General features: G+C 39.6%; 1 protein-coding gene across 1 annotated transcript; it reads right to left on the reverse strand.

Moving 5' to 3' along the window:
* Positions 1 to 3,084: 3,084 nt before the first annotated feature.
* Positions 3,085 to 4,551, reverse strand: LOC308078914 (protein disulfide-isomerase-like; the record flags this gene model as incomplete). Its single annotated transcript, XM_080420255.1, has 1 exon — positions 3,085 to 4,551. The coding sequence occupies one exon, from the start codon at positions 4,549 to 4,551 to the stop codon at positions 3,085 to 3,087; it is 1,467 nt and encodes a 488-aa protein (XP_080276381.1).
* Positions 4,552 to 23,865: the final 19,314 nt, after the last annotated feature.

Raw genomic sequence — 23,865 nt, forward strand, 5'->3', positions numbered from 1 at the left:
GAGTTTGTGCTCTGCTTGCTGCAGCCAAACCTCTCCCGAAATATCTGCCCTATTTCCCACACCTCCAGTATATGTACACGGCACACATGGGGTGAAAAAAACCGAGGGAGAGTGAGAGTGGAAAGACAGACAGACAGAGAAATCAAGGAGAGAGGAAAAAAAAAGACAAATCCAGCTATATAGTGTATGTAAAGAAAAAGCTTAGTGTTGATGCTTCACCCCATGTTTTGTCTTGTTATGTCCATTTCATGCAGGCCTGCCACTTTGTCTACTCGGCCTATACTGTGACCTTCTGAGCTGGCCTATGTCATGCCTGTCCAAACCTCACAGTTACTGGTCAGGGATGGATATCGTTGCTGTCGGGCAGAAACCTCTTGTCTCTATATTTGAACTTTTTATGTTTTCTTTCCCGTGTAAATTAATGTCCTACTTTTTCATACTAGACTAGAGTGTCGCACAAAAGTAGAAAAATTTGCAGATGTGCTGCATCGCGATGCGTTTTGAGCTTGTATTATGTACTATTTTTGCAACCAAAAAACGCCCCTGAACGCTCGTTTTGAACTTGCAGATCTGCTACTTTTGTGTGACACTGTAGTATGTAGTGCCTTTAATGTACGGGGGGAAAAAAGGATAGAATATGGAGATAAGGTTTCTGCCCACAGAGACAATAGGAGGTTTCCATTTGACAACGATATCAGATCAAGTTTGAAATTGCACAGATGGAGAACAGGGACGAGGTGTGACGATTCCATCATTATCTCTGCCAGGCTAAAAAGGCTGGGGACGGAGATCATGTTCATGATTATGCTCTGTCCTCTTTTCCAATCCCCCACCAGGGTCTCTGGGGGTTTCTCTCTCCCTAAAATCCTGTCCAGTGAGGTAAAGGGTTGAGACGGGGGGGAGCATAAGGCACAAGAACAGCTCAAATTGAGCAACTTTCAGTTCAGACATGTTTTCATTCCCCCCCTGCCAGTTATTTGCAGTCTGTGCTGTGGTTGCAGCGCTATACACACACATAACCCCATTATAGCGTTGCTGTCGGGGAGAAACCTCATATCTCCATATTTCAACTTTTCAGCTTTTCCATATTCCAGTTTGCCTGCAATTGGCCTCCTAAGTTAGTGAGAGCCATGCTTATTTATTGTCTCCGCCAGGCCTAAAGGCATGGCGAGAGAGTATGTTTTGCACCCTGTCCATCCGTCCGTCTGTCCGTCCTTTTGTCTGTGAACAGCTAATCTCCGGCACCGTTAGCCTGGTCGCTGCAAAACTGTGCACACACACTCCCTGGATGCCAAAGTCGAACCTCTGCCAAATTTTTCAGATCAGCTTGTCATAGCGCCACCATGAGGACGATTTTTTTCTAAAAACCTTTTTTTAATAATATAACTCCTACAGATTTTGTCCACACATCACGCAAACCGGTGCACAGTATCTCTATAGTCATGTGACCAACACTGATCTGTCCGATTTTCCATATTTACATCCTGATTGACCTCCAAAGTTTGCAGGATTGGTTCGTTTTGAACAAAATGCCCCAACGCATTGAACGCATGAACGCAGCATGCGATTTCCGTGAACTTTTGCATGCACATTCCCACTAGGCCGAGGAAGAAATGCCACTTGAAAAATCCCAAATCGGCCTCATGGTGGCACTAAAACAGGCCGATTCACGTTTTTACCTATAACTGCACCGATCTGAGTGAAACTTTGCACGTACACTCCATAGAGGCCAAGGAGAAACCTTTGCCCTGCATTTTTCACATCTGCCACTAGGAGGCTGACTTTTGAAAAACACATTTTTCTATATTACTCCTTCAGATTCTGTACAAAGATCACGCAAATCAGTACACAGTATCTCTATTGTCAAGACGGATGTGTCTGATATTTCATATTCCATCCTAATTGGCTAACATTGGCTTCTAAAGTTTGCAGGATAGGTACATTTTGAACAAAATGGCTCAAATCATTTCCGTTGCATTTTGCATGTACATTCCCACTTGGCCGAGGAAGAAATCCTTTTCACATTGGCCTATTATAGCACCACCAGGAGGCCACAATAACTTACCTGGCGGAGACCTTTTTCTAGTTTATTTTTCTTTTCAACATTTTTTATTGAAGTTTTCAATAGCAAAAATTCTGAGAGCATGCATCATACAAAAAAAAAATATTTATGGGGGTGCAAAGCCCCACCCAAAATCACCCTGTTGGCAAGATTGGACCCCTTCATGGGCCGTAGGTTTGACTCCCAGTAGGCTACATAGCAGGTTTGACACTCGACATAGCAAAGACGTTGAAGTTCAACGTCTTGCTATGTCGAGTGAACCCATAAGCCCAGGTAAATGTGATTTACCTGTGATTTCTATTGTTTGATATTTGCTATTTGCCATGTTTTTTATGTAAATACTTTTTTCACATTTGGTGAATTCATAAACATCCATCGTCCCACCGTCTCTCCATCCCACCGTCTCTCCATATTTGGTCTAGACTGACGTCATCATCAATATGATGTCAGAGATACTTTTTTTTCACAGATTGTGTAAATAGTATGTATATTTTTGATAGTTAGCAAATTTTTATGAAATCAATGGCAGTTAGATCAGATGACACCATGCCCAAATATAGAATTATAAATAAATAGATGACTGACATCATAAGCTGTCCACATGAAGTCCAAGATCAACATGGAGCCATGACGTTATTATACCCTGTCTTGTCTTTAGACAGTATATTACTTGGGGGGGGGGGGAGAACAAAAGAAACCTGGATATGTCAAGGCCAGTTTTACATTAGTTTCCACAAACACAAGGCAAACTGCTAATGTGGCTTTAAGGTTGAGGTCTTGAGGTTCCATAGGTATGGAGCACCCTTCTGCAGAAGGTAAAGACATCTTTGTAACCAGGAGGTTGAGTGGAGAGAGGTGGTTTGGTTGGCCAGAAGGCTTTCCACCCATACTAACGTACTGGTGGAGGAGCAGTTAAAGTGTGTAGCATCATGTCCACTGGAAATGGAAGGTCCACAGGGACGTGAAGAAGGTGTCGGTGACCAGGGCAAGAGGGGCCGAGGGTGGCCTTTCTTTGCCTGCCCTTACAACTCGTCATGTCCGTCTTCTTCAGCTGGTACGCCACCCTCCTTGCCGCCACTCTCCAGGAATTTGGTGAAGCCCTCCAGCGTTCTCTCTCCATGGTAGTCTATGACCTTGCGATCGTCTCCTGCAGGGAAGAATTTAAGCGTGGGGAAGCCGAGGATTTTAATTGACTTCACTTTATTGGCTGTTAGGTCAATCTTGGCCACTATGATATCCTTGCTGTCCTTGTACTGCTCACCCAGTTTGTCCCAGACGGGGGCCAGTTTTACGCAGTGACCACACCAGGGTGCATAGAAATCCACAAAGACATTCTTGGTGGGATTGAAGGCGACTTCTTTGAAGTTCTTGCCCACCAGGACCTTGACAGGGTTTTTGTCCCAGTCTTTGGGGATGTCCTCGCTCGTGAGATGGGGCTTGAGTTTGCCCTCGGTGAAGAGTGTGCAGAATTCGATGATGTTGTCAGCGGTGATGGCCTCGTTCTCTGGTTTGTACTCCCTCATCTCATCTTCCAGGGTGATGAGACGGATAGCGGGGCATTGCTCCTCCTTCACGCCAAAGATCTGCATGATGTTCTTGTTGTCATTCGTGTCCGAGTCCATGAAGACGAACATGATCTTGCCCTTGAAGCCTTCTGCTGCCTTCTTGAACTGGTCCATTTTGTCCCCAAAGTCAGTAGCAGCCTTGGACATGAACATAAAGATATGGGACTTGAATTCTCCACCGAAGATCTTTGTGACAGTCTCGACTGAAAACTCAGTGACCAGAGGAAGCTGGTTGGCCTTAATGAAAGCTAGGAGGTTGGCTTCGGTAAGCCCTCCATCAAAGATGTTACGTCCCTCATCAAACTTCTTGAAGAGGACCACGCAGTCCTTGGACACCTCAAACTTTGAGTACACTGCATCATCAGAGGTCATCCCAAATGGAATATCATCTACGGCTTCTGCTGCTTTAATGAAGGCTTTAGCGTCCTCGGATTCAGAATCCTTGAAGAAGCCAATGACAGCCACCTCGTTTGCGATCATAGACTCTGCCTGCGTGACATTGGCCAGGGTGGCAACAGCTGGGCCTGTGCGTTTCTGAAGCCACTTGACGATGTCATAAGCCTGCCTGCCATCAGGGTACTCCTTCCGTGACTCCTTTTCTCCTCCCTTGAAGAACACGATGGCCGGGTATTTTTGGACTTCATACTCCTGGGCCAGCTCCGTCTCTTCTGTGGCGTCCACCTTACCCAGGCGGATGTCTGAACCCTCTGCCTTCAGCATGCGGGCCGCCTTGGCATACTCCGGGGCCAGTTCTTTGCAGTGGCCGCACCATGGGGCATAGAATTCCACCAGAATGTTGGGGTGAGCTTTCAACGCCTCATCGAAGTTACTTTTCGTTAGCACCAGGACATCCTCCTCCTCTGTGATCAGGGCTGACCAACTGCTGGCCATAAGCAGTGTACAGAGAAAGACAAACTTCAACATGGTTACCAATGCAAAGCTTTTCTTAAAGATCATGTTTCTAGTGTTAAAATGTAACTTGGCTTCACTGAGTCAAGTCGATCAATGTGGAGTCGACACGTTTATTTATACCCCAAAACTCTCTAAAGTCGGTGCATCACAGCCGTGCTCTAATTGGACAGAGATGTTGACATAATGATTGCCATATATGGTATGAGATCAAGTACTCGTATTTACAGCGTAACTCTGTGGAAGATGAGATGTCGATACTGTCTGTGTGTGAGTCTGTGCATCACAGACTTTCCCGTGAACACTGCCATTAGGCCAAGGAAGTGACTCGGGTATTTTGTTTTTACGTACTGTGAATAATTTTTACTCTGAAACTTTGCCCTGAAACTTTGTCTATGACATCGTGGTACTGACATAATGGTACTAACGCGTTTACGGGTCCATTTGGTTCAGTTTGTACTTTTATACCCACTTTTATGGGTCGCAAGTAAATATCCCTTTTTTCACGTTTCCTATATTTAGTTTTTAATGTTATTTTAAAAGATTTTCTATTTATTTTTAAAAATGAAATAAAAAAAATCACACCCAGTGTGAAGTGGGCGGTGTGGTCATCACAGTGGTCATCATAGTGATGGAAGCTCACTTAGAGAAAAAAAAATGGATTTTTCGAAGTGCATAATCCTATTTATAGGTTATTAATGTCATCATGTGTCTCGCTAGCCAATCACAGTGCTGAATAGAGTCAGCCTATAGAGTCAGCCAATCACAGTACAGCTAGGGGTGTACTAATGAGCCAATCACAATACAGCTAATGAGGTGTCCCAACCCCACTTATAGGGAGAGTAATTTAAAACAATTTAAAACATTTTCAAAATAATTTCATTAATACATTAAAAAACGAAAATAATAAATTCCATAGCTACAAACTTTTCAGAAGCAGTGAAAATAGCAGATCTACAAGCTCACGATGTGACATGTTGTGAGCTTGTAGATGGGCTATTTTCACTTAGTTGGGGTCCCGGGGAGACATCACATTTCTCTTTTGGGTCTCGAGCTAAAAAGGTTGGGAACCCCTGGCCTAATGCACACCAAACTGGGGGTCCTTGAAATGAAACAGTTTGAGAAGCACTGCCGTATACCTGTAGATGACTGATGTCATAGACCGACTACATAGAGAAGCCACACTGTTATTAGACCCTGACTTGTTTTTATGGCGTGGCTCTGTAGGAAGCTAGCCGTCTATAAAATATAGAATACTCAGGTAGTAAACTTAACCCATTCAATCCATTTAACCCACGACAGTCATTTTAGATTTCTTTGGCTATTCAAAAATAGCAGATATAGCTTACAAGCTCATAGCGCAGCACCAAGTGCCGCGCTATGAGCTTGTAGATCTGCTATTTTTGAAAAATCGTTAAAAAATTGTGCAAATCTTTGAATATATATATATTTTTAAAGCGAACATTTGTAACTCAAATCTTTGCTTCTGGGGGGTCCCTGGAACAAAATATTTTACAAATGTTCGCTTTAAGAAATATATATTCAAAGATGTTCACGATTTTTTTTTTAAATAGCAGATTTACAAGCTCATAGCTATGAGCTTGTATATCTGCTATTTTTGAATAGCCAAAGAAATCTTAAAATGACAGAGATGCATTCCTGGATTGAATACGGGGTATTGGGTTAAGAGTCAATTCAATGTTCTAGACAAAAATAGTACAAGGTACCCATACAAGGAGCAGGGTTGAAGAGATGTTGGCTAGAGTCATGGACAGAACAGATGTAATCCGAGACTGACATCTTGGACAGTGCGCAGAGGCCGACATCATCTGAGCTGACGGCATGAACAGAACACACTGTATAAGGATATAGGTATATTCTCCATATAGGGACCAGTGAAGACGTAGTGACATCAGCAGTATGATGTGGCACATCTCTCGAGGAGAGAATATAAGTCAGGAGTTCAGTTCGAACATGAAACTCAGGTGACACCTTGTCCAGGTTGTACGAACACTACAAGCAGACCTTGCAGAGAGCGAACAGGGCAGCGTTGAACGTGACGGCTTGAGGCTTCATTTCATTTTTCATCCACTGTGGTGCTGGTGTGAGAAATGTTTTGCTGGACGACAGTACATCTGGAAGGACCAAACAGATGTTATACATATGGTCAAGCTGCTATAGCAATGGGACACAAGGTGTACATCTTTGGAGGGTTCAAAAGAGGCACACCTGACAATGTTGTCAAAGTCTTCAACACAGTGTCTTTGCGTTGGATAAAGTTGTCCCCAATGACAACTGGAAGAGGAGAACCTCCCCCTGGGCTCCGGAGCCACACAGCTGTGCTTATAGAAGATACCGTCTACATCTGGGGGGGAGAGACTTCCCCACCAACTTTGTTAAGCAACGAGCTTCATGCATTTGATGTCAACACCCACATATGGCTCAAGCCCATGATTTCTGGGAAAGCTCCAAAGGCGAGAATTAAACACTCAGCCTGTGTCTTGAGGAAGGTCATGTATATCTATGGAGGATTTACCTTCTCTGATACTGATACAAACATTTACAAGTTGGACACCACAACAATGGTCTGGTCTTTAATTATAATTAACACCAGAGGCACTCTGCCACCTCATAATCGGTCCTCAACATTTCAGTCTGCCACCGCCGCCACCATTGTATTTGGGAGGATTCACAGAAACATCTACAGTGTGTTTGACACAGTGTTGCTTGACACAGAGACCAACTGCTGGCAGCGCATGCAGCGCATGCAAGGAGACTCCGGTTTAGCCTTTACCTACAATGGAGAGCTGTACATGTATGGTGGGCGTAGTAATCGTTACCATACCTTCAATGATCTATGGAAACGCAATCCAAAAAACTCCTGGAAAAAGATCGATGCCAAGGGGAAAGGGTCTCAGAGTTTTTGGAGGTGCTGTACCACGGTGGGAGATCGTATTATCTTCTTAGGTGATGAACTGCCTTATGGCCTGTACATCTTAGACTTAAGTCCGAGTCTGAAGACGTTATGCAAGCTTGCAGTTACCCAGTACGGTCTGGAGCAGTTAGGACTCCCACACAATATCAGGTGGGAACTGGCAGCCATGACTACCAAAAGAGAGAGAGACAGTAGCGTTTTTTGGTGAATGAAATGTTATTTTGTCCAACCTGTATGGTGGAGTATGTTAGCAAAATATAACGAGAAGATTTGTGTTAAAAAAAAAAGATGTACAAGCTTGCAGCGTGGCATGAAGTGATGCGCTTTAAAAAAAAACGTGTTAAAAGAGAAGTGAGAAAGTTCCCCATTCTATGACGCGTCTGTGACCTAAACTATATCCCTGCATCACTCTGCCTCTGGTCCAGTGGCGTCAAACAGGCTTTAATAGGATCAGTGGTGGAAGAAGTACTCACATGTTTTACTTACAAGTAAAAGTATCAATACGGCCATGTAGATGCACTCTGTTACAAGTAGAAGTCCCGTATTCAAAAGTGTACTTGAGTAAAAGTACAAAATTATCGGCATCAAAATATGCTTTAAGTAGTAAAAGTACTCATCGTGCAGAATGTCCCATTTCGCAAGTTCAAACTGTATAAAAAATCGGTAACACTTTAGAATAACTATTCGTTATAAGTAGTCAATAGATCATTCATAAACTGTTAGTTAATGAGTTATTAATGACTTGTTAATCATTTATTAATAGTTAGTTAAGGATTAATAACAGTGCCTTATAACTGCTTAATAGATAATTTATAAACCATTAGTTAATTAGTTATTAATGTCTTGTTAAATGTTTGTTAACAGCTAGTTAAGGAGTTGTAACCATGCCTTATAGATAGTTAATAGATTACTAACAAACTATTAGTTAATGAGTTATCAATGACTTGTTAAATATGTTTCAATAGTAAGTTAAGGATTTATAAATATGCCTTATAGATAGCTAATAGATCACTCACAGAGTATTAGTTAACTGACTTATTAACTGTATGCTTATTATTTATAACTATGTCTTATAAATGCCTTATAACTAGTTAATAGATCATTTATAAACCATTAGTTAATGAGTTACTACTGTTTTGTTCAATATTTGTTCACAGTTAGTTAAGGGGGTATAACTATCCCTTATAGATCATTTATATATTACTCACAAACTATTAGTTAATGACTTGTTAATAGCTTGTTAAATATTTACTACCTGTATGCTAATGATTTATAACTATGCCTTATATATGTTCAAAGGATTATGAACAAGCTATTAGTAAAACACTTACTAATGGCTAGTTAAGTATTTGTTAATAGTTAATATATGTTATTGGGTAGTTATTCTAAAGTTGCAACTATTCCTAATTTACTAACATGAGTTAAGTATTTGTTAATGGTTAATTTATGTTATTGGGTAGTTATTCTAAAGTTGCAACTACTCCTCATTTACTAACATGAGTTAATTATTTGTTAATGGTTAATTTATGTTATTGGGTAGTTATTCTAAAGTTGCAACTACTCCTCATTTACTAACATGAGTTAAGTATTTGTTAATGGTTAATATATGTTATTGGGTAGTTATTCTAAAGTTGCCACTACTCCTCATTTACTAACTATTAACAAATACTTAACTTACCTTTTACAAATCAATTGTTAATGATTTGATTCCCATCTACTAATACCAGAGACACGTTGTACAACAGCAAATGGGTGGTACAGAAATTTGATGTGATATTGTGGACATATTTCGCATTTTGGTACCTCAACCTTGTTCAATATTTTACAAATAAATACCACAGATGAAATAATGAACAATTTATTTTTTAATGAATATGGAAAACAGTACAAAAATAACAAATGCATCCATCTAAAATAACAATAGCAAATAAATAAATAGTCATATCAACAGTAATACAGTAAATCAAAAGGAATACCTTCATAATCCCATCATAATCCGCCTTTACAGTTCAGCTTACATATTGCTTTATCCAGTGGATATACAGCACACACATTAGCTTTAGCTTTATAGCAGGCCTTCTGCAGTAAGCAGTATGGCCACAGCAACACCATGTGCTAAAATTGTAGCTATGCTAATATTGTAGCTAACAGGCTAATAAGTGTTCCCAAATTATAAATCTTACTCTTTTCATCAAACAAACAAAAACGAATTCTTTACATTAACTAATAAACACTACAGTCCATACAGTTTTCATGGTTTTGCACTACATCACCTGAAATGCATAAAATAGAATACCCAATGTATACAGCCCCTTCTCTTGTGTCTTGTTCACAATAACTGAACAACATCCTGCTCCTTTCAAAATGAAAGGCAGTTCAGCTTCAGAACTCCATTGAGATACACTGCCATCTACTGACACAAAGTGGTATTGGTACTACACTACAGACTAGCATAGTTGCATGAACTGAACAGTTTTTCTTCATTCAGTAGAAATATCAGATTAGAAATAGTAGATCTACAAGCTCACACTTGAGCTTGTAGATCTGCTATTTCTAATCTGATATTTCTACTGAATGAAGAAAAACTCAAGAAGAATGGCCCTTTTCAATATTCCAGACCATGACTAGAAATGGACTCATAACTGACCCCTGGGTGTTTACTGGGCCTTTTTAGAAGCAATAACCCTCAATTTGAAATTTGTGAGGTTGCAATTATTTTCTTCAGTTTCTCTTCATTCGCCAGAAATATCAGATCAGGAATAGCAGATCTACAAGCTCACAACAAGTTGCAATGCGTCTTGCTGTGAGCTTGTAGATCTGTCATTTCTTATCTACCCTTTTTGGCAATGTTCCACGTATGTTCCATGTATGTTCCATGTATGATCCATGTATTTTTATCTTATTCTCCTATACAGTTCAGTTCATGCAACTACACTAGTCTGTAGTGTTAGTGTAGTACCAATACCACTTTGTGTCAGTAGATGGCAGTGTGTCTCAATGGAGTTCTGAAGCTGACCTGCCTTTTATTTTGAAAGGAGCAGGATGTTGTTCAGTTATTGTGAACAAGACACAAGAGAAGGGGCTGTATACATTGGGTATTCTATTTTATGCATTTCAGGTGATGTAGTGCAAAACCATGAAAACTGTATGGACTGTAGTGTTTATTAGTTAATGTAAATAATTCGTTTTTGTTTGTTTGATGAAAAAAGAGTAAGATTTATAATTTGGGAACACTTATTAGCCTGTTAGCTACAATATTAGCATAGCTACAATTTTAGCACATGGTGTTGCTGTGGCCATACTGCTTACTGCAGAAGGCCTGCTATAACGCTAAAGCTAATGTGTGTGCTGTATATCCACTGGATAAAGCAATATGTAATCTGGACTGTAAAGGCGGATTATGATGGGATTATGAAGGTATTCCTTTTGGTTATTTCTAATTTCTGTTTTACTGTTGATATGACTATGTCTTTATTTGCTATTGTTATTTTAGATTGATGCATTTGTTATTTTTATTACTGTTTTCTTTATTAATTAAAAATACATTGTTCATTATTTCATCTGTGGTATTTATTTTGTAAAATATTGAACAAGGTTGAGGTACCAAAATGTGAAATATGTCCACAGTATCACATCAAATTTCTGTACCCCCCATTTGCTGTTGTACAACGTGTCTTTGGTATTAGTAGATGAGAATCAAATCATTAACAATTGATTTGTAAAAGGTAAGTTAAGTATTTGTTAATTGTTAGTAAATGAGGAGTAGTGGCAACTTTAGAATAACTACCCAATAACATAAATTAACCATTAACAAATACTTAACTCATGTTAGTAAATGAGGAGTAGTTTAGAATAACTACCCAATAACATAAATTAACCATTAACAAATACTTAACTCATGTTAGTAAATGAGGAATAGTTGCAACTTTAGAATAACTACCCAATAACATATATTAATTATTAACAACTACTTAACTAGCCATTAGTAAGTGTTTTACTAATAGCTTGTTCATAATCATTTGAACATATATAAGGCATAGTTATAAATCATTAGCATACAGGTAGTAAATATTTAACAAGCTATTAACAAGTCATTAACTAATGGTTTGTGAGTATTATATAAATTATCTATAAGGGATAGTTATACCTCCTTAACTAACTGTTAACACATATTTAGCAAGACATTCGTAACTCATTAACTAATGGTTTATAAATGATCTATTAACTAGTTATAAGGCATTTATAAGACATAGTTATAAATAATCAGCATACAGTTATTAAGTCAGTTAACTAATACTCTGTGAGTGATCTATTAGCTATATATAAGGCATATTTATAAATCCTTAACATACTATTAAAACCTATTTAACAAGTCATTGATAACTCATTAAATAATTGTTTGTCAGTAATCTATTAACTATCTATAAGGCATGGTTACAACTCCTTAACTAGCTGTTAACAAACATTTAACAAGACATTGATAACTCATTAATTAATGGTTTATAAATGATCTATTAAGCAGTTATATGGCATTGTTATTAATCCTTAACTAACTATTAACAAATGCTTAACAAGTCATTAATAACTCATTAACTGACAGTTTATGAATGATCTATTAACTACTTATAACGAATAGTTATTCTAAAGTGTTACCAAAAAATCTTTTGAAAATGGCCGATCTACAAGCTCACGATGTGTTGCATCGCAACGCATTGTGTGCTGAGCTTGTAGATCTGCTATTTTCGAAAGGCCGAAATATACTGAAGTGGTTAGTGTGTTTTGTAATAATTAGGCGTGTAACGATTTATCGTAAATCGATTAAAATCGATTCAAACTGGTGACAATTTAAATTGATTTAATAAAAATAATTAGCGTGATGCAAACGGCAGAGGGCGAGTAAAAAAAAGGGAAGAAAATACAGGATCTTTGTATGAGAATTGATTAAAAAAAAAGTTTTCAGTCATTTGCTACGGTACTGAAAAGGGGATAAGAGAAAACACTACAAATAAAAGAAGAAAATACTGGATTTGTGTAAGAGAAAAACATGTATAAAAGATTTGTCTGGAAAACAAATTTGTGTTAAAAAAATCGGGAAAAATCGAATCGTGAACCTAGTATCGTGATTCGTATCGTGAGTTGAGTGAATCGTACATGCCTAGTAATAATAATCAAAATCTACAAAGTAACTAGTAACTAAAGTTTTCATATATTTGTAGTGGAGTAAAAGTACAATATTTGCCTCTGAGATGTAGTGGGGTAGAAGTAAAAAGTATTGAAAATTGTAAATACTGAAGAAAGTACAAATACCATAACATTTTACTTGAGTACAGTACTTGAGTACATGTACTTAGTTACTTTCCACCACTGGTAATGATAGCTGCTAACCTGCTCGCCTCTCTCTGCACTCTGACTCAGATCAAATACTACCTCCCACACACACTCACACACACACACACACACACACACACACACACACACACACACACACACACACACACACACACACACACACACACACACACACACACACACACACACACACACACACACACACACACACACACACACACTGGCATGCAGACATGCTCTTTCTATTTCTGGCACTATGCCATGATGAGCAAGACATTGATGATGACAGCTTATTAATGAACCCTTCGCGCCGTCCCTATTCTGGGGTGAACATGAGGTGAAAATAACACAATCTACAAGCTCACAAACGCGTCACATCGTGAGCTTGTTAGACCAGCTATTTTTGGCGAGGAGATTTTGGTGTAGAGGCACACATGCTGTACTAGAGGATTTAGTGTAGAGTAAATGATGAAAAAAACAGACAGGACTGAATGTAAAGAAAAAAAGAAAAACAAAACGGGGGGTGAACTAAGTGCAATGGGGGAGAAATTCACATCAAAGTCAAAGTATCTGAGGTGCTCACCTCAAAAACATGTGTCTTTACGATCAGTCTAGATCATTGGTTCTCAAAGTGGGGTCTGGGGACCCCCAGGGGTTCTTGGGGAGGGGGTTCCAGGGGGTCCCCAGCAAAATTAGTTATATCGTCACAATCATTTTAACCACTTAAACCTTATTTTATACTTTGGCTATTCAAAAATAGCAGACCGAGTGCCGCGCTATGAGCTTGTAGATCTGCTATTTTTGAAAAATCCCTGGCACAAAATATTTTTCAGATGGGGGTCCGCAGCCAAACATATAATTTTTGGGGTAGTAGTAGTAGTATTTTATTTTGATCTTAGCAGGATACATTAAATATATTCAACATATCATCATATCATATCATGTATGATTAAGACCAAAAAGGAATAGGCTGAAGCCAATGGCTTATTTTGCCTATCCTTTTTCACACAAAACAAATTGATGTAAAGGAAAAAAGAAAAACTACGAAAACTACGAAAACAACAAACAAACGAGAAAACAGACAAAAGAGAAGATTAACACAACAGAGAAAGAAAAAAAAACACAAGACAAACGTGATCACAACAACCAAAGGTCCTTGACATGAAAAAGTTTGAGAACCACTGGTCTACATCAGGGGTCTTCAACGTTTTTCTTCTTGCTGAGAGAGAGATGAAGTTCCATATATTGTATAAAATTGTGTTGCAGATTAAACTTTTTCATAGATTTCATAGATTTGTTTGACAGCACTATCATCAGCGTATGTTGGATTCATGTTAATGTGTATTTTCAGACATTTAACCAACGCCTCGCAGCGCGAGGGGTTGTGAGCTTGTAGATCGGCTATTTTTGGTTAAAGTTCTACTCAGAATAGGGATGCTATAGGATTCAAGTGGTTAATGTAAAACAAAGATTTGGCGGCCCCCCTGTAGTAACTCTGAGGACCCCACAAGGGGTCCCGGACCCCCTGTTGAAGACCCCATTTCTAGGTCGATTAGCTCGATTGTGTCCTTCAGCTGATAGACAGGCCTGCATGCGCTGCACGACATGCACGTTGCTTGAATCCCTGCATGGTTTTAAAGGGATGAGGAGCTAGCATGTCGTCCGCCTAACGAGGGCAGTGGGTTTGTGTTTATGAATAATGTACCCCAGATTAAGCATGTAATTAGCAAATAGAATGGTACCAAGTATTGATCCCTGGGAGACCAGTGGTGGAAAGTAACTAAGTACATTTACTCAGGTACTTAAAGCTGCATTATGTAACTTTCCTCCTCTACCCCGGATTTGAACCCGGTTTCCAGCTCTCAAGTGCTGACATTTTTACCATTGAGCTAATGACCTGCATGCCTGCTTGCTCAGGGGATTAATTGAATCTTGACCCATCAGGTCAACATTTTTGTCAGATTTCGGGTCTAGGTGAGACATGACCTTTGACACTAAATGTCTCAATAGAAGAGCAGGGAGACAAAATACAACCACCCCAATTGTATAAGTTATATTGTATTAACATACTCTACCTTACAGATTGGACAAAATTAAATTTTATTTATTAAAAAAGATTACATAGTGCCACTTTAAATATAATTTTACTTTTACTTTACTTGATTATGTCCATTTTTGGAGACTTTATACTTCTACTCCACAACATCTCAGATGCAAATATTGTACTTTGCGTGTAAACTAATACGTCCATGTAGGCCTAATGGTATCTGGTTCTCCAGAACCACCGATGCCCATGCTGTATGGGCATGCCCATATATGGACATATACTGATGACATCAGGGATCTCCATATATGGGCTTAAAATGCAGGCAAATGGAGATCTGGTTGTCCAGAACCGTCGATTGACCGGCGTGCCCATATATGGGCATATACTGATGACATCAGGGATTTATGAGCATAAAAGGGACACAGACAGACAGAAAGACAGACAGACATATACAGAGATCTCCATATATGAGCAAGTAAAATTGACACAGGCAAGGGTACTTTGACTATGGATGCAACGGGTATTGCATAACCGAGTGGGGCATGAATTCCAAGCTTGCATTTTTACTGACTTGAGCACAGGTCTAGCTAATACTAAACGTACATTAACACTTAAGCTGGCTATTTTTAAAAAAAGTCCTTTTACTGTATTTTTTTTTATGTTTTTGATGCCAATGCTATATTCTACTTTTACTCAAGTAAAATTTTGAATACATTACTTTTAATTAGAATATTTCTATATTGTCGTATTGCTACATCTACTTAAGTATAAAAAAAAAATCAGAGTACTTCTTCCACCACTGTGAAGGAGACCTGTTGGGATGAATAGGCCACTTAAACTGAGTGTTCTGTTTGTGAGGTGAGAGGGACCAATCAAGAGCCTCTCATGATAACCCTGTTCAGCTGATTAATTCAGCGGCAAGATCACTTGTGACCTCAATTTGAATCCTTTCATTGCTGTGCAATGCTTGAAAGACAGAAAGGGATTTTTAAAACATTTTTATTGTTATTAAAAGCCATAAAATAAATCAATAGTGTGAGGTATGAGTATATGAGGGACTGAGGGCGTGATGGAAGTGCCGCGGTGTTTCAATAGAATTCTGCTATTATTGTATTTCCATGACTACCAAAAATATCACATACTAAAGGCCTTTGCAGACAGGGTGAGATTTTTCGCACGGAAAAAACGGACAATATACTTTTTTTAAAGAACACATGGTTCTCTATGACCTCATGCACACCGGCTCCGAATTTGCCGTGCGGCAAGTGGCTGCGGCGGTGCGTTAAAAAAAAAAATCGAACCCAGTTCGATTCGTGCGTCTTTTCTGTCTGCAAAGGCCTTAATAACTATACACAATTCTAGTTTTGTTCTACAATGGTGAAATAACAGGTTTTACCGGTATAATAGTTACTTAAAGATTTGCTTTAAAGGTTTTACCGTCATTAATATAGTGGCATCACTGTAAAAATAATTAATGCGAAAATTGCCAATCTATAAGCTCAGTGACGCATTGTGAGCTTATAGATAATCTTTTTTTGTGTGAAAGCGGTTAAGTGTGTTTGTGGGTTTTATAAATATTGAACCGAAAGTATTAACAAGTGCTTGTGACCAAATAATAACCACATCGGTCCATTAGAACAGAAGTAACAGCTTTGGACATACAAGGTTTCCACCTGACAGCGTTTCACAGTGTTTCCTGGTCAGTGACTCACTCCTAACCGTTACCATAGCGACAACCCCCAACTGTCCATTAGTGTCTTAGCAACCTGAGCAAGCAGTCAATGACCTCCTTTTTTCTGATGTAAACTTAGAAAATAGCACCCAGTTACAGATATATAAATATATATATATCTATATATATCTCTGTATATATAGATATATCTATATATAGCAGCCCTTTCCTACTGGGCCTCCACTCTTTACAGAGGAAATTAGAGGTCAAGGGTCATCCCAATGAAATCCAACCAATCAACCAATCAATCAATCAATCAATCAATCAATCAATCAATCAATCTGTTATAATGCATATCTGGCATAATTATCCAGAATCCACCTCCATGCACTATATGGAGCCTTGTTCAACAGCACCTTAACTGTCCATGACTGGCTCTTGCCCCCCAGACAGTGGTTCAGTGTGCATGCAGTTTACCACATAGTCATCATTGCCCTCTAGTGACATGGCATGTGTGTGTGCTGTTCTAGAATAGTGTTGGCGGCAGGCAGCCGTCTGGTGACTTTCCTTTATGCAGACCTGTGGCAAGATGCCCTTTTATTCTTGCTGAGATGACCTTGCAGATGGCAGGAAAATACAGACAAACACAACGGAAACAGTTCTTCTCTTCCACTTTCCAGTCTACCCGCAGCTGTGTGACTTGTCTTTTGACAAGTATACTGATTATACAAAGCAATGTTCATTATATGCCATTACAGCCTTTATGCCACTAAAGCCCTCTCCTCAGTCAGTCAACATGTCGGGGCCTTTTCCGGGGTTCGATTCACTGGGGGGATGGGGGGAATCCATGTCTCTGCTTTTGAAACCCCCCTCCCACACTCATTAATTTTTTACCCCAGGATTGAATTTTTAACCAATCTAATCCTGGCCTTTTAGCTTTAGGACTCCTTTGTAACCCCACAAATGATCCGAGGTCACCAAAACTACAGTGCACAGATTACTTTCTCAGCTCCGCAATATCACCGGTTAACGACTGTCTGTCAAAGCTTTTGCTTGCAATTGTGGACGTGAAATGCTGCACAGTCTTGGAAGGTGTATATTATGACTAAAATGTTCATTCTGTTTTTTTCCAGCAGTTGCAGCATATATAAGGCTCTGCATGTGTTAGACTGTGTGGCGAGGTACCCATCCACCACACCACATCACACCACTTCCAAAGTGACCCGGAGTATAATACATTATCAACAATACTGAAATCTGCATGTTATAGCCATTTAAACCTGTAGTCAGTGAAGCAGGTAACCATGTTTAGGAACAATGGTTGATGATTGAACGCAGAGCAATTTTATTTGTAGGAATAATAAGTGATATAAAACTGAATTTACCCCGCGGGATCAATAAAGCCTGATTTATGCGGAAAATAGCCAATCTCTTGTAGAAATAGCCGATCTACAAGCTCACAACGTTGCGCGCTGCGACGCGTCGTGAGCTTGTAGATCGGCTATTTTCGGTGCGAGACACAGCGCGCGACCAAGTATAAATTGGGCTTGCGGTAATGGTCCACCTTAAAATGCTGCTGGACACAGCATCCAGATGATCGGCGTGAAGGTCGTGGGAGAACCACCGTATGGTAAAGACTTGCAGTTTCATTTATATTTTGCTAACAAGGGAGTTTTTGTTCTTCTCCTTGGCAATTACAAGAGGTGCAGGAAGGCAGGCATTGGGCTCTGATGTCTGAAGATGGATGGGAATGTGTGTCTGTGTGGGTGTTTGTGGAGTGGATAGGGGTTGATGTCTGAGGCCTGGAACAGGAATTGGGCAAGGCTTTGATGCCAGAATTTAGCCAATCTCACCCTGGCATCATTATAGGCAAACATTATTTTTTTCTCTCACAATTTTAACTTTTTAAATGGCAGATCTACATGCTCACAACATGTCACATTCTGATGCATTGTGAGCTTGTAGAACGGCAACTTGTGTTTGGTGTGTGAGCATTTTGGCTTTTTTCGCAGTATATATTCCTGTAAATTCGGTGTCGGGGAACGTGCAAATCTATCACAATTACAGTATAAATTGTTAACAGACACATTTGATGAGTGATTTGGCATTTCATGGCCCCAGTTAAATCATGAGTTATAACGTGCAAGTTGTCATCATCTCTTCCTTCTCTTCCTCACAATTCCTACTTTAGCACTTTAGTTGGCATTCATAATAATTAGAAAAATATTAAATTATTGTAACACTTAGCTCTTTGTTTTCTAGTCTTTTGTGGTTCTGAAGCAATGTGGGTAGTATAGTAGCCTATCTGTACAAGTTGGATAAGAGTTTCTTGTCTTCAAAGTAGACACTTTAGTTTTTGCTCTGAGAATTCTTGTGTGTGTGTTTAATTTGACATGGGAGTGCATGTTTGGACTTAACTGATCTGAAGTGGGCACAGTTAACCAACAATTGTCAAATTACTAACCGTCGTTGGTCTACTCCATTCTACCCCTCACTCTGATTGTGTCAAATGACACCATGAGTGAGTATTTGACAGGTGTCTGTTGTGTTTGTATAATTTTCATCTGTTCAACTTGTCAAAAAGCTGTCAATGTATTCCTTATTTTTGAGAATGCATGTGGGTTTTGACCAGACATTGTTTTTTTTACTTGGCTGGCCTTTGCATCATGTATAGTTGATTACGTCAATAGCACACAACAAAGTATTTCACTCCCTAGTTTATTACGATCTTAAAGACACCAAGTCACTGACTGCACTAAGTATGCTGCTGCATAACTACTTTTGCACATACAGTATGTATATCATCGCTCCTGTAATACAACGTTACTGTAAGTCTGAGGGTTTTTATAAATATTGAACCAATGAAAAGTAGTTACGTGACTCAATAATAACTACTTTTGATCCATTGAGCATACAGTAGGTTCTTCTTTTCCATTTCCTGAAAAGTAACGGTTTTGGACATCCAAGGCTTCCAACCCGACACGAAGATTTATATATTAAACACAGTCAAACATACACGACCTGTCAAGCATAGTTACTGATGCTGTGAGCTGGGTGTCAAAGTGTAAACTCGTGGATATGAGTGATGCTGTGGCTGGGTGTCAAAGTGTTCTTGTTTTGACAAACAGGCTGTTGGGTTGCTATGCTATTAAAATGTTTACAGAGACACAGTATGCAAGAACATACACACACACACGCAAATGTACGCGCAGACGCACGCCAATAAAAAGCACTTCATATTGAGGGACACATTAGTCAGATGTTTGTGTTAATATCAAACCAATGCCCTTAATTTGAACGTTACGCACTTTGTGGGTTTATGTAGGGACACGAGGTTGGTCGTGTGCGCAGGTTTATCTAGGGACACGAGGTTGGTCGTGTGTGCAGGTCTGACATTAACCCACAGTGTTACACATATCTGGCATGTTGTGCTGTTTGCAACATTTTATATCGCATAATTTATTTGAGTTCTATAGCTCTCAAGGCACACCTGTATTAATAGCCATGCACAATTAGCCTCTATAATACGATATCCATATAACTCTGTCAATGTTTATAGAAATAGCAAAAAGAAGCCGATCTCGAAACACGTCATTATTATTAATTCTCGCCTATAATGACGACATGCCCAAAACAGGGACGCCAGGTTGGAAATGGTAAAAAAAAAATATTTTAGGGTGTAGAATTTGCCTCTGTTATAGTAAATAAAAATAATTAATATTATTATGAACTATGAATTCACACACACTTTTGATTTTGTGTGTGTGCCGTGCACGTGTATAATATGGAACTTGTGCAAACCTACACAGTTGGTTTTTGGCCGATATTTCCAAAGTTACTTCCACATCAAACCACAACTTTTACTGTTAACATCTCTCTCCGCCTAACTGACATAAATCCCTTTGTAAGACTTCTCTATTGATAAGACCACAACCTTCAACTGCCAACAGCCAGCATGTACTGTAAGGCCCGCTTTTGATTCACAATCAACTCCTCTACTGCAGTGGTTCTCAAAGTGGGGTCCGGGGACCCCCAGGGGTCCTTGAGGGAGTTCCAGGGGATCCCCAGCTAAATGATAGATAGCTAGGAACCAAATGGACCCGTATGGGTCTGTAACTCTGAGAGTGTACATTTGCACACTCTCAGAGTTAAATTAACATTGATTTTACAATATAAATTGGGGTCCCAGAGATAGAAATGCCATTAAATGGTGGTCCATAGCCTAATGCATGTCAAACTGGGGGTCCTTGAAATTAAAATGGTTGAAAATCACTGCTATAGAGCCGTAACAATCTTCTCTTATGGGGGGCCCTGGCATATCTTTTCAAATGGGGGTCCGCCCGCGGGCTAATAAGTGTCAATTTGGGGGTCCTTGACATGAAAAAGTTTGAGAACCACTGCTCTACTGTATGCTTGCACTAACCAGAGAGTCTGACCAGCTATTTACCTGGACTCTATAGTCCCCTCTCTGGACTAGCTAGTTAACACACTAACTACAGTTATATCGTCTCTGTCGGGTGGAAACCTCACATGTCGGTTACTTTTCAGGATTCAAATTCAAAAGCCTCAAAAGTAGCAGATCTACAAGCTCAAAACGCGTCGCTTCGCGCCGCGTTTCGAGCTTGTGGATCTGCTACTTTTGATGCTTTTGTGTGTGACGCTGTAGTACTATGATCAAGTCGGGCATTAATTCACGAAGAAACACAATGTACCTTGTGAGTCATGATGAACTTAAGTTTGAATCCAACTGCTGTCATCATGTCTACCCCCTCTCTAGGCCCCTCAGTGAGTTTCATGTCTCTCTACACTCTCTTATCTGACGTACAGCGTGCAATGCCAAACATAATTATATTTAAAAGACTGCACCTGTGTTGAACATGTTGGTTTGTTTGCCAAGTAGCACATTAAAGGAGGCCGTCCTTCCCGAAACATTTGAGGGGCAATAAACTCATAAAATTGGATTGAGGACCTGGACAGCTACAGTATTTATTTAATCTTTTGGGGGGATCCAGCAGCACCCAATGATTTAAACTTCTCTTACGTGCATGTGCGTATGTGCTCGTCATTAATAAAATGATTTTATTTGAAATATGTGTGCTTACCAAACCCCCTGTTTGATTTTTTCCCCTCCTTTTGCGAAACATTATAACCATCCAGGCAACATCTATATTTGGACTGTAAGGTTAAGAAACACAGGCTAATGCTTAGCCTGCTTTTCATACTGAAATGTCCAAGGTGTGATTAATACGTATCTACAGATAAGTATAAAGAATAAAGCATAAGTATTGAAAAAATTACATTGTGTTCCCTAACACTATTTATTTACAGTTTCTGTACATTCACATGTTTTGTTCATGAAAAAACATCTGTTCTGTTTTCATTTTGGTTCAGAGTTTAGGTACATGGTCACTTCATTATCCCAGGTGATGGTGGTATGGTGCTGATACCTAGAATTTAACAACTTTTTTTCCTGTCACAGAACATCACCTGAGCAGCTTTTAAACTTGTGGGTCAGCTGAAGAACGATGGCCCGTCTCAACCTCCGCCAGTGGTTCAGCAGGGTTCATTCTATTTCAAATGACAAGTTTGTGTCCGCTGACGAAACCATCCCTGAGAAGACATCTGTCATGGAAGTGCTCTGCCGTCTTCTTCTTACATTGTATCCCTCTCAGTTTTTTACTGTCTTATGATTGAAAATAGTACTTTAGTTTATTGCATTAATTTAACTGTGAGAGCGTACAAATGTTGTATACTCAGAGTTATACATTGATGTAACACAGAGGTCTTTCTGTGTGTGATCAAGATGATTGATATTCCAAATCAAATAGTTTGGACTGTGAAACTTATCGTTGCTGTTGGGTAGAAACCTCTTATCTCCATATTTTAACCTTTTATGTTTTTTCATTAATGCCCTACTTCGTCATACTGCTGTGTTACACAAAAGTAGCAAAACTAGCCAATCTGCAAGCTCAAAACGCGCCGCAATCTGACACGCTTTGAGCTCGAATATCTGATATTCCTGCTATTTCTGAATTTGAATCCTGAAAAGTAACAGTTTTGGACATATGAGGTTTCCACCCGCCAGCAACGATATGTAGGTTTGAGTTGATAGTGTTACCCAAGTTCCGAGGTCATGTTCCTGAACAGTGTTCTATAGGATTTTTCTTTTCTTTGTTGCGTGCGGAGCCATTCTTGTGACACTCCTGGTGATTAGTGTCAACAGGGACGAACAGGGGAAACTTCCTACCCAACAATTCTACCCACAACCACAACCACCACCATCACCAACAACAACAACCACAACAGCAACCACAACAACAACAACAACAACTCCTAGACTCTGTAGTGAACTGCTGAAGCCCCTCAACACAGAAGAGGTTGAGAACCAGGTAGGGAGACTTAGGATAATATATCCTAATTTCTATGACTCTTCCAAGATGGGCATGGCCGGGGTAGATGTTGCGTTCATGCGCTTCAGGCAGTGCTACTTGTAAACCAGGTGTCCTACCTGACACCAGGGTCTAAATTTCTCAATGGGAGAGTAATAGGGAAACTCCAACCACTGCAGATGTACTGGTTATATCGTGTTAACATAATCGACCACGCAGAATGGTTAAAATAACATTGTATTCATTAAAATAAGTTCCGGAATGAAGCTTTAAAGTCCCTGAAAATGAATGACTTTCATGCAGCTGCTGCTTGGGAGGTGGATTCTCCAAGAAGCCTACTCCACTGACTCCAGTGATCAGTATGCCCTGACCATCGCCAAGAGCTCCTGGGCAGAATTCTACAATGACACCACCACTGGGACACTCAATCTTACTATGGGACACCTGTTGATTCGGCCTGAGTGAGTGATAAACTATTGTTTGTTCCCAGCCTGTTTTTCTCAAGGTTTTAAAGAAAAAATACCACGACATTTCAGTTTTTTAAAATACAATATAATTCATGGCAGATTCATAATTTAAATTATGAATACAAAAATAATAACTTGAATGTCATATTATCAGTAAAATCATAGTGTTTTGCCAATGATTTGGGGGCACAACTGTATAATTACAAGCGACTTTACAGGAAAGCAAGCCCAAAGTCGCTTATAATACGCAGACCTGGCAACACTGGCAACACTGGCAGGCTCTTGCCGACCAGCGCTGCCAGCTCTAACGCATGCGCACAACAATGTGCGCATCGGACGACAGTTTGTGCTGAACTAAATGCCAACTTTTGCCAACAGACTGTTGTCTGTTTGGTGGAGAGTCACCTTTAACTGACCCATAATGTTCAAATGATACTGTACTACTACATTATATATGCTTATCTTGCAGA

The sequence above is a fragment of the Gymnoscopelus braueri genome (assembly GCF_963280865.1).
Source record: "Gymnoscopelus braueri genome assembly, chromosome: 22".
NCBI lineage: Eukaryota > Metazoa > Chordata > Actinopteri > Myctophiformes > Myctophidae > Gymnoscopelus > Gymnoscopelus braueri.